At 46.2% G+C, this 12134-nt stretch overlaps 1 protein-coding gene across 1 annotated transcript in view; it reads right to left on the bottom strand.

Moving 5' to 3' along the window:
• The window catches only part of ST6GALNAC2 (ST6 N-acetylgalactosaminide alpha-2,6-sialyltransferase 2), a 44405-nt gene extending 32487 nt beyond the window's left edge, over positions 1-11918 (bottom strand). Inside the window, exon 1 of the mRNA XM_056549853.1 lies at positions 11741-11918. Coding sequence (XP_056405828.1) covers positions 11741-11841 — 101 coding nt within the window. The 5' untranslated portion in view covers positions 11842-11918. The remainder of the gene's footprint in view (positions 1-11740) is intronic.
• Between the last annotated feature and the right edge of the window lie 216 nt (positions 11919-12134).

Genomic DNA, 12134 nt, shown 5'->3' with positions numbered 1-12134 from the left:
CTATTGAGGTTTACAGAGATTGTCGAACCCATAGAGCAGTGAACCCCAACCCATTCCTTAAAGGGGTACTCCGGTGGAATTTTTATTTTTTTTTATCAACTGGGGCCAGAAAGTTAAACAGATTTGTATATTACTTCTATTTTTCTTCTGCTCCGGACAGTTCCTGATACGGACATCAGGTGTCAGCGAAGAGCACTGTGGGCAAGACAAAAAATAAATTCTAAAAGAAAAAGAATTTCCTCGGTAGCATACAGCTGCTAATAAGTACTGGAAAGGTAAAGTCTTTTTAATAGAAGTCATTTACAAATCTGTTTAACTTTCTGGCACCAGTTGTTTGACTCCAGTATGAGTCTGAAATCAAAAAAAAAAAAAAAAGGGCTTGCGGCCAGAACTGGTAGGGAGACCCCTAGTGGTCATTTTTTCAAAGTGGAAAATTAAATAGAAAGAAACATATTTTTTAATAACATACAATTGGAAAGTTATTCTGCCTACATTAATCTATAATATTTCAAAAGTTTTTTTTGAGGAACGGTACCCTTTAATTTTTCTGATATTTATGCAAAGCGTTCACGTGGTCACCATTAGACTATGCGGCACAATGTACAAGCCAACACCCGCAATTGCGCTGGTTGGTCCCACCCATATATAAGGCAAAGATCATAGTGCCGTGCGGTCACCAGGGTGACCAACAACAATGACAGTGGTGGAACCGTAAAAAGGGTCAATATTAGCAGCAAAACAAAGAAAACAGGACCGCCCGTCCCCAGGTAGTTATCACTATTCCAGGGCCGCGAATTACAAGCATTGCTTTAACCAACCTCCTCCTCGGCCACCATTTTTACCATGAAGTACAGTGGGGAGGGGGGTATTCATCGGGGAGCTATGATTTCCACTATATATATATATATATATATATATATATATATATATATATATATAGTATAAAGAGGCCTACAGACAGGGAGATACTTACCACTAAGGATCCATAAATAAATAAATTAATAATGAAAAAAAGTTTTTGCCGTATATCGTATAGTAAAATTAAAGCATTCATTACAAAGTCCAATTGGTTGCACTAAAAAACAAGCCTTCCTGTGGGTCTGTGGCTGGAAAAATAAAAGTTATGGCTCTTAGAAGACGAGGAGGGAAAAAAAACGAAAATGCAAAAAAATGGAAATTAGTTGCGTCCTCAAGGGGTTAATAGTAATAATAATAATTTGCATGAATGGGTTTAGCTCTATGGGATTAGATACATGATCGGTGACTGGGCTCCAGATCAGGAATCCACCAGCAGATTAGCGAGCGCGATTAAAGAATGGAAAATCGAGGGTGAGGTCGGGAGGCATCAATCGTGGTTGGACAACAAGAAAAGCCGTAATTGGGTAATTTACTGGGAATAGGATATCCTGGTCTATAATGGTGGATAGGTAGTAATGACTTAGGTCGTTAAATTAGAAACAATGAAGAACAACGTGTAGGACTGTTTCTCCCAACTGGGGTGCCTCCAGCTGTTGCAAAACTACAACTCCCAGCATGACAATATGACCACACCCGGGTAATATCTACATCACTTAGATAAACTGCTGCCTTATCATTTAGAGTCCACATAACTATGATAGATATAGATAAGGCAGCTGAGGAACTGGATGGAAAAAAACAAGACAAGACAATTGTGAGGAAGGAATAAGACTTCTACTCTACAAACAAGTGTTTCCCAACCAGGGTGCCTCCAGCTGTTGCAAAACTACAACTCCCAGCATGCCCGGACAGCCAATGGCTGTCGGGCATGCTGGAAGTTGTAGTTTTGCAACATCTGGAGGTCCACAGTTTGGATACCTAGGCTCCACAGCAGTTTTTCACAACCAGTGTTCCCCCAGCTGTTGCAAAACTACACCTCCCAGCATGCCGTGGCCTTGAAGGGAGAGGGGTGTGGCATTTGATCACTGCGCCTGGTCATCTAATTAGGCTACTGGTGCTGGAGTTTGGCCAGGGGTATGATTAGACCACCGTTTCCCAACCAGGGGGCCTCCAGCTGTGGCAAAACTACAACTCCCAGCATGCCATGGCCTTGAAGAGAGAGAGAGGGGGTGGTGTTTGATCACTGCACCTGGTTGTCTAATTAGGCATCTGGTGCTGAAGTTCAGCCAGGGGAACTGATTAAACCACCGTTTCCCAACTTTTGGCTGTCCAGGCATGCTGGGAGTTGTAGTTTTGCAACAACTGGAGGCTCCCCGGTTGAGAATAGCTGATAATACTGATGATAATAGCAACCAGTGTCTACGTAAAAAGTCTCCTAACGTTCCCGAGCCTAAAGCATTTCACATTGTTCGCAGCCCGGAGACACAGAAGGCACGGCAAGAATTGTTTACACTACCAGCTGCTGGTTCACTTACTTAGTCTAGTGCACTTTACTGGGATTACGGCTCCATGTGGTTTAAAAGGTCACTCCATACAGTGCTCACAATAGAATGGCACTTCTGTATTTGGAATGACCCTACTAGAAGAAGTAGATGGACTGGTATCTTGTACGGCTTATCTACAGGATAGACCATAAGAGTTCCACTTCTGGGACCTGCAGTTATTTTAGGATGGAGGTGGGGGGGCAAAACAAGCTGGTAAATATATGTTCACAACTGCAGTAAGTGGTTACGGTGCAGTTACATCCAGTGACCACAGGTGACGTCTTCTCTGATTGGAGTCGTCCACTTTTTCCTGTTTCTTCTCCATCCAGGCAAGACCGTCATTAAGACTTCTTCTGGCCACAAGTTGTCTCTGCAGAGTTTGTCACCCATATGTCACCCAATTCTATCTATCCCCCCATCCTGACTACATGCCTTCCATCTTGCTGCCCAATACTATGCCTGCCGCTGACCCTGGTGTCCTCATAACTAAAATTGTCTCCCAAAAAATCTGTGCCAAACAGACAGTACCCCAGATGGTAACAGTGCTCTTCTGCATGTCCCCCTTAGTCCTTCCTCATTACATCTAGATGGCAATAGTGCCCCTTCGTTTCTTCCTTAAATAGTGCCCCTTAGTGCCTTCCTCTAATAAATAGTGCCCCTTAGTGCCTTTCTCAAAGTAATAATGCCCCTTAGTGTCTTCCTCAAAGTAATAGTGCCCTTTAGTGCTTTTATCAAAGTAATAGAGCCCTTTAGTGCTTTTATCAAAGTAATAGTGCCCCTTAGTGTCTTCCTCAAAGTAATAGTGCCCCTTAGTGCCTTCCTCAAAGTAATAGTGCCCTTTAGTGCCTTCCTCAAAGTAATAGTGCCCTTTAGTGCTTTTATCAAAGTAATAGTGCCCCTTAGTGTCTTCCTCAAAGTAATAGTGCCCCTTAGTGTCTTCCTCAAAGTAATAGTGCCCTTTAGTGCTTTTATCAAAGTAATAGAGCCCTTTAGTGCTTTTATCAAAGTAATAGTGCCCCTTAGTGCCTTCCTCAAAGTAATAGTGCCCCTTAGTGTCTTCCTCAAAGTAATAGTGCCCCTTAGTGCCTTCCTCAAAGTAATAGTGCCCCTTAGTGTCTTCCTCAAAGTAATAGTGCCCCTTAGTGCCTTCCCCAAAGTAATAGTGCCCCTTAGTGTCTTCCTCAAAGTAATAGTGCCCCTTAGTGCCTTCCTCAAAGTAATAGTGCCCCTTAGTGTCTTCCTCAAAGTAATAGTGCCCTTTAGTGCTTTTATCAAAGTAATAGTGCCCCTTAGTGTCTTCCTCAAAGTAATAGTGCCCCTTAGTGTCTTCCTCAAAGTAATAGTGCCCTTTAGTGCTTTTATCAAAGTAATAGAGCCCTTTAGTGCTTTTATCAAAGTAATAGTGCCCCTTAGTGCCTTCCTCAAAGTAATAGTGCCCCTTAGTGTCTTCCTCAAAGTAATAGTGCCCCTTAGTGTCTTCCTCAAAGTAATAGTGCCCCTTAGTGTCTTCCTCAAAGTAATAGTGCCCTTTAGTGCTTTTATCAAAGTAATAGTGCCCTTTAGTGTCTTCCTCTACGAAATAGTGCCCCTTAGTGCCTTCCTCAAAGTAATAGTGCCCCTTAGTGTCTTCCTCAAAGTAATAGTGCCCTTTAGTGCTTTTATCAAAGTAATAGTGCCCTTTAGTGTCTTCCTCTACGAAATAGTGCCCCTTAGTGCCTTCCTCAAAGTAATAGTGCCCCTTAGTGTCTTCCTCAAAGTAATAGTGCCCTTTAGTGCTTTTATCAAAGTAATAGTGCCCCTTAGTGTCTTCCTCAAAGTAATAGTGCCCCGTAGTGTCTTCCTCAAAGTAATAGTGCCCCTTCGTCTCTTCCTTAAATAGTGGCCCTTAGTGCCTTCCTCTAAGAAATAGTTCCCCTTAGTGCCTTCTTTAATGTAATAGTGCCCCTTAGTGCCTTCCTCAAAGTAATAATGCCCCTACACAAAAGTGCCTGCATTAGTGCAGTCCTCAAGGTAACAGTACCCCTTTAGTGCCTGCATATAGAATAGTGCCCCCTTACAGCCGTATAACTTTAATAAGGACCCCACACAGAGGAGGGGCCTATAGGCAATTAGGAAGTACTCACGACAAACACTCAATACCCAACTCCCACAATGAGGACTGGATTGTGGACTATGGACTGCACTGGAAGCAGGACATGTCACCGCGTCACGCCAATCTGTGTCTTGACCTAAAGTGTCAAGAGTCAATGGGGGAGATTTCTCAAAGTAATAGTGCCCCTTAGTGCCTTCCTCAAAGTAATAGTGCCCCTTAGTGTCTTCCTCAAAGTAATAGTGCCCTTTAGTGCTTTTATCAAAGTAATAGTGCCCCTTAGTGTCTTCCTCAAAGTAATAGTGCCCCTTAGTGTCTTCCTCAAAGTAATAGTGCCCTTTAGTGCTTTTATCAAAGTAATAGAGCCCTTTAGTGCTTTTATCAAAGTAATAGTGCCCCTTAGTGCCTTCCTCAAAGTAATAGTGCCCCTTAGTGTCTTCCTCAAAGTAATAGTGCCCCTTAGTGTCTTCCTCAAAGTAATAGTGCCCCTTAGTGTCTTCCTCAAAGTAATAGTGCCCTTTAGTGCTTTTATCAAAGTAATAGTGCCCTTTAGTGTCTTCCTCTACGAAATAGTGCCCCTTAGTGCCTTCCTCAAAGTAATAGTGCCCCTTAGTGTCTTCCTCAAAGTAATAGTGCCCTTTAGTGCTTTTATCAAAGTAATAGTGCCCTTTAGTGTCTTCCTCTACGAAATAGTGCCCCTTAGTGCCTTCCTCAAAGTAATAGTGCCCCTTAGTGTCTTCCTCAAAGTAATAGTGCCCTTTAGTGCTTTTATCAAAGTAATAGTGCCCCTTAGTGTCTTCCTCAAAGTAATAGTGCCCCGTAGTGTCTTCCTCAAAGTAATAGTGCCCCTTCGTCTCTTCCTTAAATAGTGGCCCTTAGTGCCTTCCTCTAAGAAATAGTTCCCCTTAGTGCCTTCTTTAATGTAATAGTGCCCCTTAGTGCCTTCCTCAAAGTAATAATGCCCCTACACAAAAGTGCCTGCATTAGTGCAGTCCTCAAGGTAACAGTACCCCTTTAGTGCCTGCATATAGAATAGTGCCCCCTTACAGCCGTATAACTTTAATAAGGACCCCACACAGAGGAGGGGCCTATAGGCAATTAGGAAGTACTCACGACAAACACTCAATACCCAACTCCCACAATGAGGACTGGATTGTGGACTATGGACTGCACTGGAAGCAGGACATGTCACCGCGTCACGCCAATCTGTGTCTTGACCTAAAGTGTCAAGAGTCAATGGGGGAGATTTCTCAAAACCTGTGCTGAAGTAAAGTGGTGCAGTTGCCCATAGCAACCAGAGAACTTCTTTCATATTTCAGAGGCCTTTTCAAAAATGAAAGCAGCGATCTGATTGGTTGCTATGGGCAACTGGTCGACATTTCCTCTGCACAAGTTTTGATAAATCTCCCCCCAGTGGGTTTTTTCGTTGACCCAAACACACCGCAGTGGGATTCATCACTGGCGCAATGCAGTCCGCGCGGGTTAGACGATCTCTCCGACCCGGAGTGTCTCCGTGCTGAGTTGGCGTTGGAATGTAAAGGGGTTGTTGTTTATTTAGCGCTCATGACTAACAGAAATACTAAGGAATTATCTCGACACAACAGGCCCGTATGCACAGTGCTGTACAGTCTGTCAACACCTTCTCTGTAAATAGCTGCGGGGACTCATTGTACCAAATGACGGTGCTACGTATGGACACGTATGCAAACATGACACGATTGTTGGCTGTCGGATCAGTAATAAGAGGCATACGGATGTACAGCAGGACCCCAAAGATAGTATAGCACTAGTATAGCACCATACAACCAGGCACTTGTACATACATGGGAACAGCTGTTTCGTACGTCCAAGCACGCTTTCTCTTGCCGACGCTCCGAGCGTCGGCAAGAGGAAGCGCACTTGGACGCACGAAACGGCTGTTTCCACCCTCGCTTCCCATGAGTCCCTGCTGTCTGGTGAGTGCCGCCTATATTCTTTGAAACGCTATTGTGTCATGTACGCTCTGGGGTGTTTTCGGTGAGGGACTGACGCAGTGTGGGCGCTGGTGGTAGGGCAGGTGATTGGGTACGTTATCCGACCGTCCCAAGAAGTGTGAGCTGGGTTGTATTATGCAGTGCCGGATCTGTTTTCTTCTCTTTTACCCATGTGCATGAATATTAATAACAATACTGCCCCTATAGTTCACTTTCGATCACCTCTCGATTTGCGCACATGGATATTCACGGTATAACCATAAAAATCCTACTCTCCCCAGGATAGCTGGCATTGGCTTATTCCCCTTGTAAACAAAGGATCAGACATCTGCCGTTGGCCCCCATACACATTAGACATTTGGCCGAAATTGGCAAGATGTAACTGGCAGCACTGACTTGCATGTTATGTTGTTTTATTATTTTGAGCTTTTTTTTAGCCCATGTCTTTAATTTTGATCTATTTACAACCAGACCGGTTGCAAATGAAAAACTCAATGACTCCACAATGGACGGCGACTGCGACGGGAGAAATAGGAGCTTTCACAGTGTGAACAGGATGCGAACAATTAGCACAAGAATGGCTTCAAGGGGGGTCTCTTCAGGTGACGTGTTTACGGGGAGGGACTGACACAGTGTGGGGGGCTGGTGAAAGGGTCGGTGAGAAGTCATTTTCAGCTAAAAGCCCAAACTATATCTTTGTGGTAAATTCAGGTGATTGGACGTGATATGGAAAGACACAGCCCTGTCTATATACGGTCATACAGCACACAATGTATATCAGAGCAAAAAAACAAATCATGAGGTGGAAAGATCTGCTTGTAGAGCTCAGAGACAGGATTGTGTGGAGGCAAAGATCTAGAGAATTGGAAAAATATATTTCTGCCTCACTGAGTTCTCAAGAGCTCAGTGGCCTCCGTAATTCTTACATGGGGGAAGGAACAACCTGGATTCTTCTAGAGCTGCCGTTCCCAAGCTAAGTAATTGGGAACCTTGGTAAGAGAGATGACCAAAGAACCCAATGGTCACTATGGCTGAGCTCCAATGATCCTGTGAGCAGATGGGAGACATTACCAGAAGGTCAACCATTGCTGCAGCACTCCAGAAAGAAGTAGCTTTCTGGAGTCAATAGTAAGGATCATGTCTGGAGGAAACCAGGAACAGCTCATCACCTGCCCAATACCATCCCTACAGTGATCATGGTGGGGGCAGCATCATGTCTGGAGGAAACCAGTCACTGCCCATCACCTGCCCAATACCATCCCTACAGTGATCATGGTGGGGGCAGCATCATGTCTGGAGGAAACCAGGCACTGCCCATCACCTGCCCAATACCATCCCTACAGTGATCATGGTGGGGGCAGCATCATGTCTGGGGGAAACCAGGTACTGCCCATCACCTGCCCAATACCATCCCTACAGTGATCATGATGGGGGCAGCATCATATCTGGGGGAAACCAGGCACTGCCCATCACCTGCCCATTACCATCCCTACAGTGATCATGGTGGGGGCAGCATCATGTCTGGAGGAAACCGGGCACTGCCCATCACCTGCCCAATACCATCCCTACAGTGATCATGGTGGGGGCAGCATCATGTCTGGGGGAAACCAGGCACTGCCCATCACCTGCCCAATACCATCCCTACAGTGATCATGGTGGGGGCAGCATCATGTCTGGGGGAAACCAGGCACTGCCCATCACCTGCCCAATAACATCTCTACAGTGATCATGGTGGGGGCAGCATCATGTCTGGGGGAAACCAGGCACTGCCCATAACCTGCCCAATACCATCCCTACAGTGATCATGGTGGGGGCAGCATCCTGTCTGGAGGAAACCAGGCACTGCCCATCACCTGCCCAATACCATCCCTACAGTGATCATGGTGGGGGCAGCATCATTTCTGGAGGAAACCTGGCACTGCCCATCACCTGCCCAATACCATCCCTACAGTGATCATGGTGGGGGCAGCATCATGTCTGGGGGAAACCAGGCACTGCCCATCACCTGCCCAATACCATCCCTACAGTGATCATGGTGGGGGCAGCATCATGTCTGGGGGAAACCAGGCACTGCCCATCACCTGCCCAATACCATCCCTACAGTGATCATGGTGGGGGCAGCATCATGTCTGGAGGAAACCAGGTACTGCTCATCACCTGCCCAATACCATCCCTACAGTGATCATGGTGGGGGCAGTATCATGTCTGGAGGAAACCAGGTACTGCCCATCACCTGCCCAATACCATCCTTACAGTGATCATGGTGGGGGCAGCATCATGTCTGGAGTAAACCAGGCTCTGCCCATCACCTGCCCAATACCATCCCTACAGTGATCATGGTGGGGGCAGCATCATATCTGGGGGAAACCAGGCACTGCCCATCACTTGCCCAATACCATCTCTACAGTGATCATGGTGGGGGCAGCATCATGTCTGGAGGAAACCAGGCACTGCCCATCACCTGCCCAATACCATCCCTACAGTGATCATGGTGGGGGCAGCATAATGTCTGGAGGAAACCAGGCACTGCCCCATCACCTGCCCAATACCATCCCTACAGGGATCATGGTGGGGGCAGCATCATGTCTGGAGGAAACCAGGCACTGCCCATCACCTGCCCAATACCATCCCTACAGTGATCATGGTGGGGGCAGCATCATGTCTGGAGGAAACCAGGCACTGCCCATCACCTGCCCAATACCATCCCTACAGTGATCATGGTGGGGGCAGCATCATGTCTGGGGGAAACCAGGCACTGCCCATCACCTGCCCAATACCATCCCTATAATGATCACTGTGGGGGCAGCATCATGTCTGGAGGAAACCAGGCAGTGCCCATCATCTGCCCAATACCATCCCTACAGTGATCATGGTGGGGGCAGCATCATGTCTGGAGTAAACCAGGCTCTGCCCATCACCTGCCCAATACCATCCCTGCAGTGATCATGGTGGGGGCAGCATCATGTCTGGGGGAAACCAGGCACTGCCCATCACTTGCCCAATACCATCTCTACAGTGATCATGGTGGGGGCAGCATCATGTCTGGGGGAAACCAGGTACTGCCCATCACCTGCCCATTACCAGACAAAAGTGCTTTGTTGCACAGACACCAATAACCATTACAATCTGGGATAATCCAAGTTTAAGAGCCAGTTAAACCACTTCATTAGCCAAATTGAGATGGTTTCTCTCCTAGGAATGAGGACCCATACATTTTTTTTAATGGAAATCAATCAGACATGAGTCAAGTTGTTGCCCCTGGGGGATTTGTCCAGTCCTAGGTATTAGATCAGTCTTCAAACTGTGGCATGCTGGGAATTGTAGTTTTGCAACATCTGGAGGTCCACAGTTTGGAGACCCCGGTACTAGATCGGAAATCTAATATCACCACTAACATGACAATATGACCACACCTGGGTAATAGCTACATCACTGAGATAAACTGCTGCCTTATCATCTAGAGTCAACACAACTATCATAGATATAGATAAGGCAGCTGAGGAACTGGATGGAAAAAAAAAGACAAGACAATGGTGAGGAAGGAATAAGACTTCTACTCTTCAGACTAGTGTTTCCCAACCAGGGTGCCTCCAGCTGTTGCAAAACCACAACTCCCAGCATGCCCAGACAGCCGAAGGCTGTCTGGCCATGCTGGCAGTTGTGGTTTTTCAACAGCTGGAGGCACACTGGTTGGGAAATGGTGGTCTAATCAGTTTGCTCTGGTTGAACTCCAGCACTAGCAGAGCAGCCTAATGAGATGATCAGATGCAGTGATCAAACGCCAAACCCTCTCTCTGAACTTATCAGGGAAAAAAAAGGCTGTCCGGGCATGCTGGAAGTTGTAGTTTTGCAACAACTGGAGGCACCCTGATTGGGAATTGGTGGTCTATTCAGATCCCACTGGCTGAATTCCAGCTCCAGGAGCCTAATGCGATGACCAGGTGCAGTAATCAAACGCCACCCCCTATTAGAGAAAAAAAGGCTGCCCGGGCATGCTGGCAGTTGCAGTTTTGCAACAATGGGAGGCACCCTGGTTGGGAAATGGTGGTCTAATACTTCTCTCTGGCTGAATTCCAGCTCATGTAACCTAATTCGATGACCAGGTGCAGTGATCGAACACCTCCCCATCTCTCTGAATTTATTAAAGAAAAAAAGGCTTCTGGGAGTTGTAGTTTTGCAACAGCTGGAGAAACACTGTTAGGAAAACACTGGTGTAGAAAGCCACTTTGATATCCCCCCTATTGAATGTAGTGTGACACGGTTAGCTCACGCCACGCTTTTTAAAAAAATTGTCGCAAAATTTAGCGCACAGTCTGACCCTTCGAAACGTGTTTACATCTAAGCTACTTTTCTATTTACGAAGAACCTGCACCACAAGTACACATGGCATTCGTAAGAATGATACATTGCCCCCTCCATGGGCACGTTCCTTTCGGAATTTCCATACGCTTTATCCACCGCCGCCTCGAACCGTATCATAAACCATTTTTGCCAAATTACACACTCACTTCTGCTACGTCCCACTCCATGTGCACTTTCCTTTCGGAATTTCTATATGTTTTATCCGACGCTGTCTTTGACCGTAATAAATATATAGTTTACGCCAAATGACAAATTCACTTCTGCTAGGTCCCCGCTCCCCCTCCATGTGCACGCTCCTTTTGGAATTTCCATACGTTTTATCCAACGCCGCCTCGGACCGTAATATATATATTTTATTTACGCCAAATGACCACTTCGCTTCTGCTACACCCCCGCTCCCCCTCCATGTGCATGGCCCTTTAGGAATCTCCATACATTTTTTCCAACGCTGCCTTGGACCGTATTACATATATATATATATATATATATATATATATATATATAAAATTTACGCCAAATGACAAATTCGCTTCTGCTAGGTCCCCGCTCCCCTCCGTGTGCACGGTCTTTTCGGAATTGCCATACGTTTTATACGTTTTGGACCGTATGATATATATATATATAATTTACGCCCAAACTCACTTCTGCTACGTCCCCCTCCATGTGCACGCTCCTTTCGGAATTTCCATTTGTTTTATCCAACGCCCTCTCGGACTGTATTATATACATATAGATATAATTTACGCCAAATGACAAACTCACTTCTGCTACGTCCCTGTTCCCTGTCCATGTGCAATCACTTTCGGAATTTCCATACGTTTTATCCAACTCTGCCTCAGACCGTTATATATATATTTTAACGCCAAATGACAAACTGGCCTCTGCTACATCCCCGCTCCCCTCCATGTTCTTACCTGCTGGAGGTCACCAGGGAAGTGTAGTAGTGGCTGTAGAAGACGGCAGACACCGTCAGCCCCACCATCAGGCTCAGGAGTTTAATCCAACGGAGACGCATTTAGGAAGAAAAGAATAAAGAAAGACTCCGGGGAAAAGAGAAGAAGGGGGGGGTCAGCTTGGGTGGGGGGAAGAGACAATTAAAGTAAATCTTCTCCCCAGCTTAGAAACCTGTAAGATCCTGGGATTTAGTCTGCAATCCACCCTCTTGTAAATGAAGTCACCCTCAAGTGCCAGCAACTCATCCAGCAGAGTGTGAGCAGCAGAGCTGGGAGTACACGCACTGATCCCGCCTCCCCTTCAGCTGATCCCAGTGTCACTTGTTACTGTATCACACAGACATATACAGGTGGA

The sequence above is a fragment of the Hyla sarda genome, chromosome 13, assembly GCF_029499605.1.
Source record: "Hyla sarda isolate aHylSar1 chromosome 13, aHylSar1.hap1, whole genome shotgun sequence".
In the NCBI taxonomy this organism is placed as follows: Eukaryota; Metazoa; Chordata; class Amphibia; order Anura; family Hylidae; genus Hyla; species Hyla sarda.
Note: the sequence above shows the minus strand (reverse complement) of the source record. Positions and strands in the feature narration are given on the sequence as shown.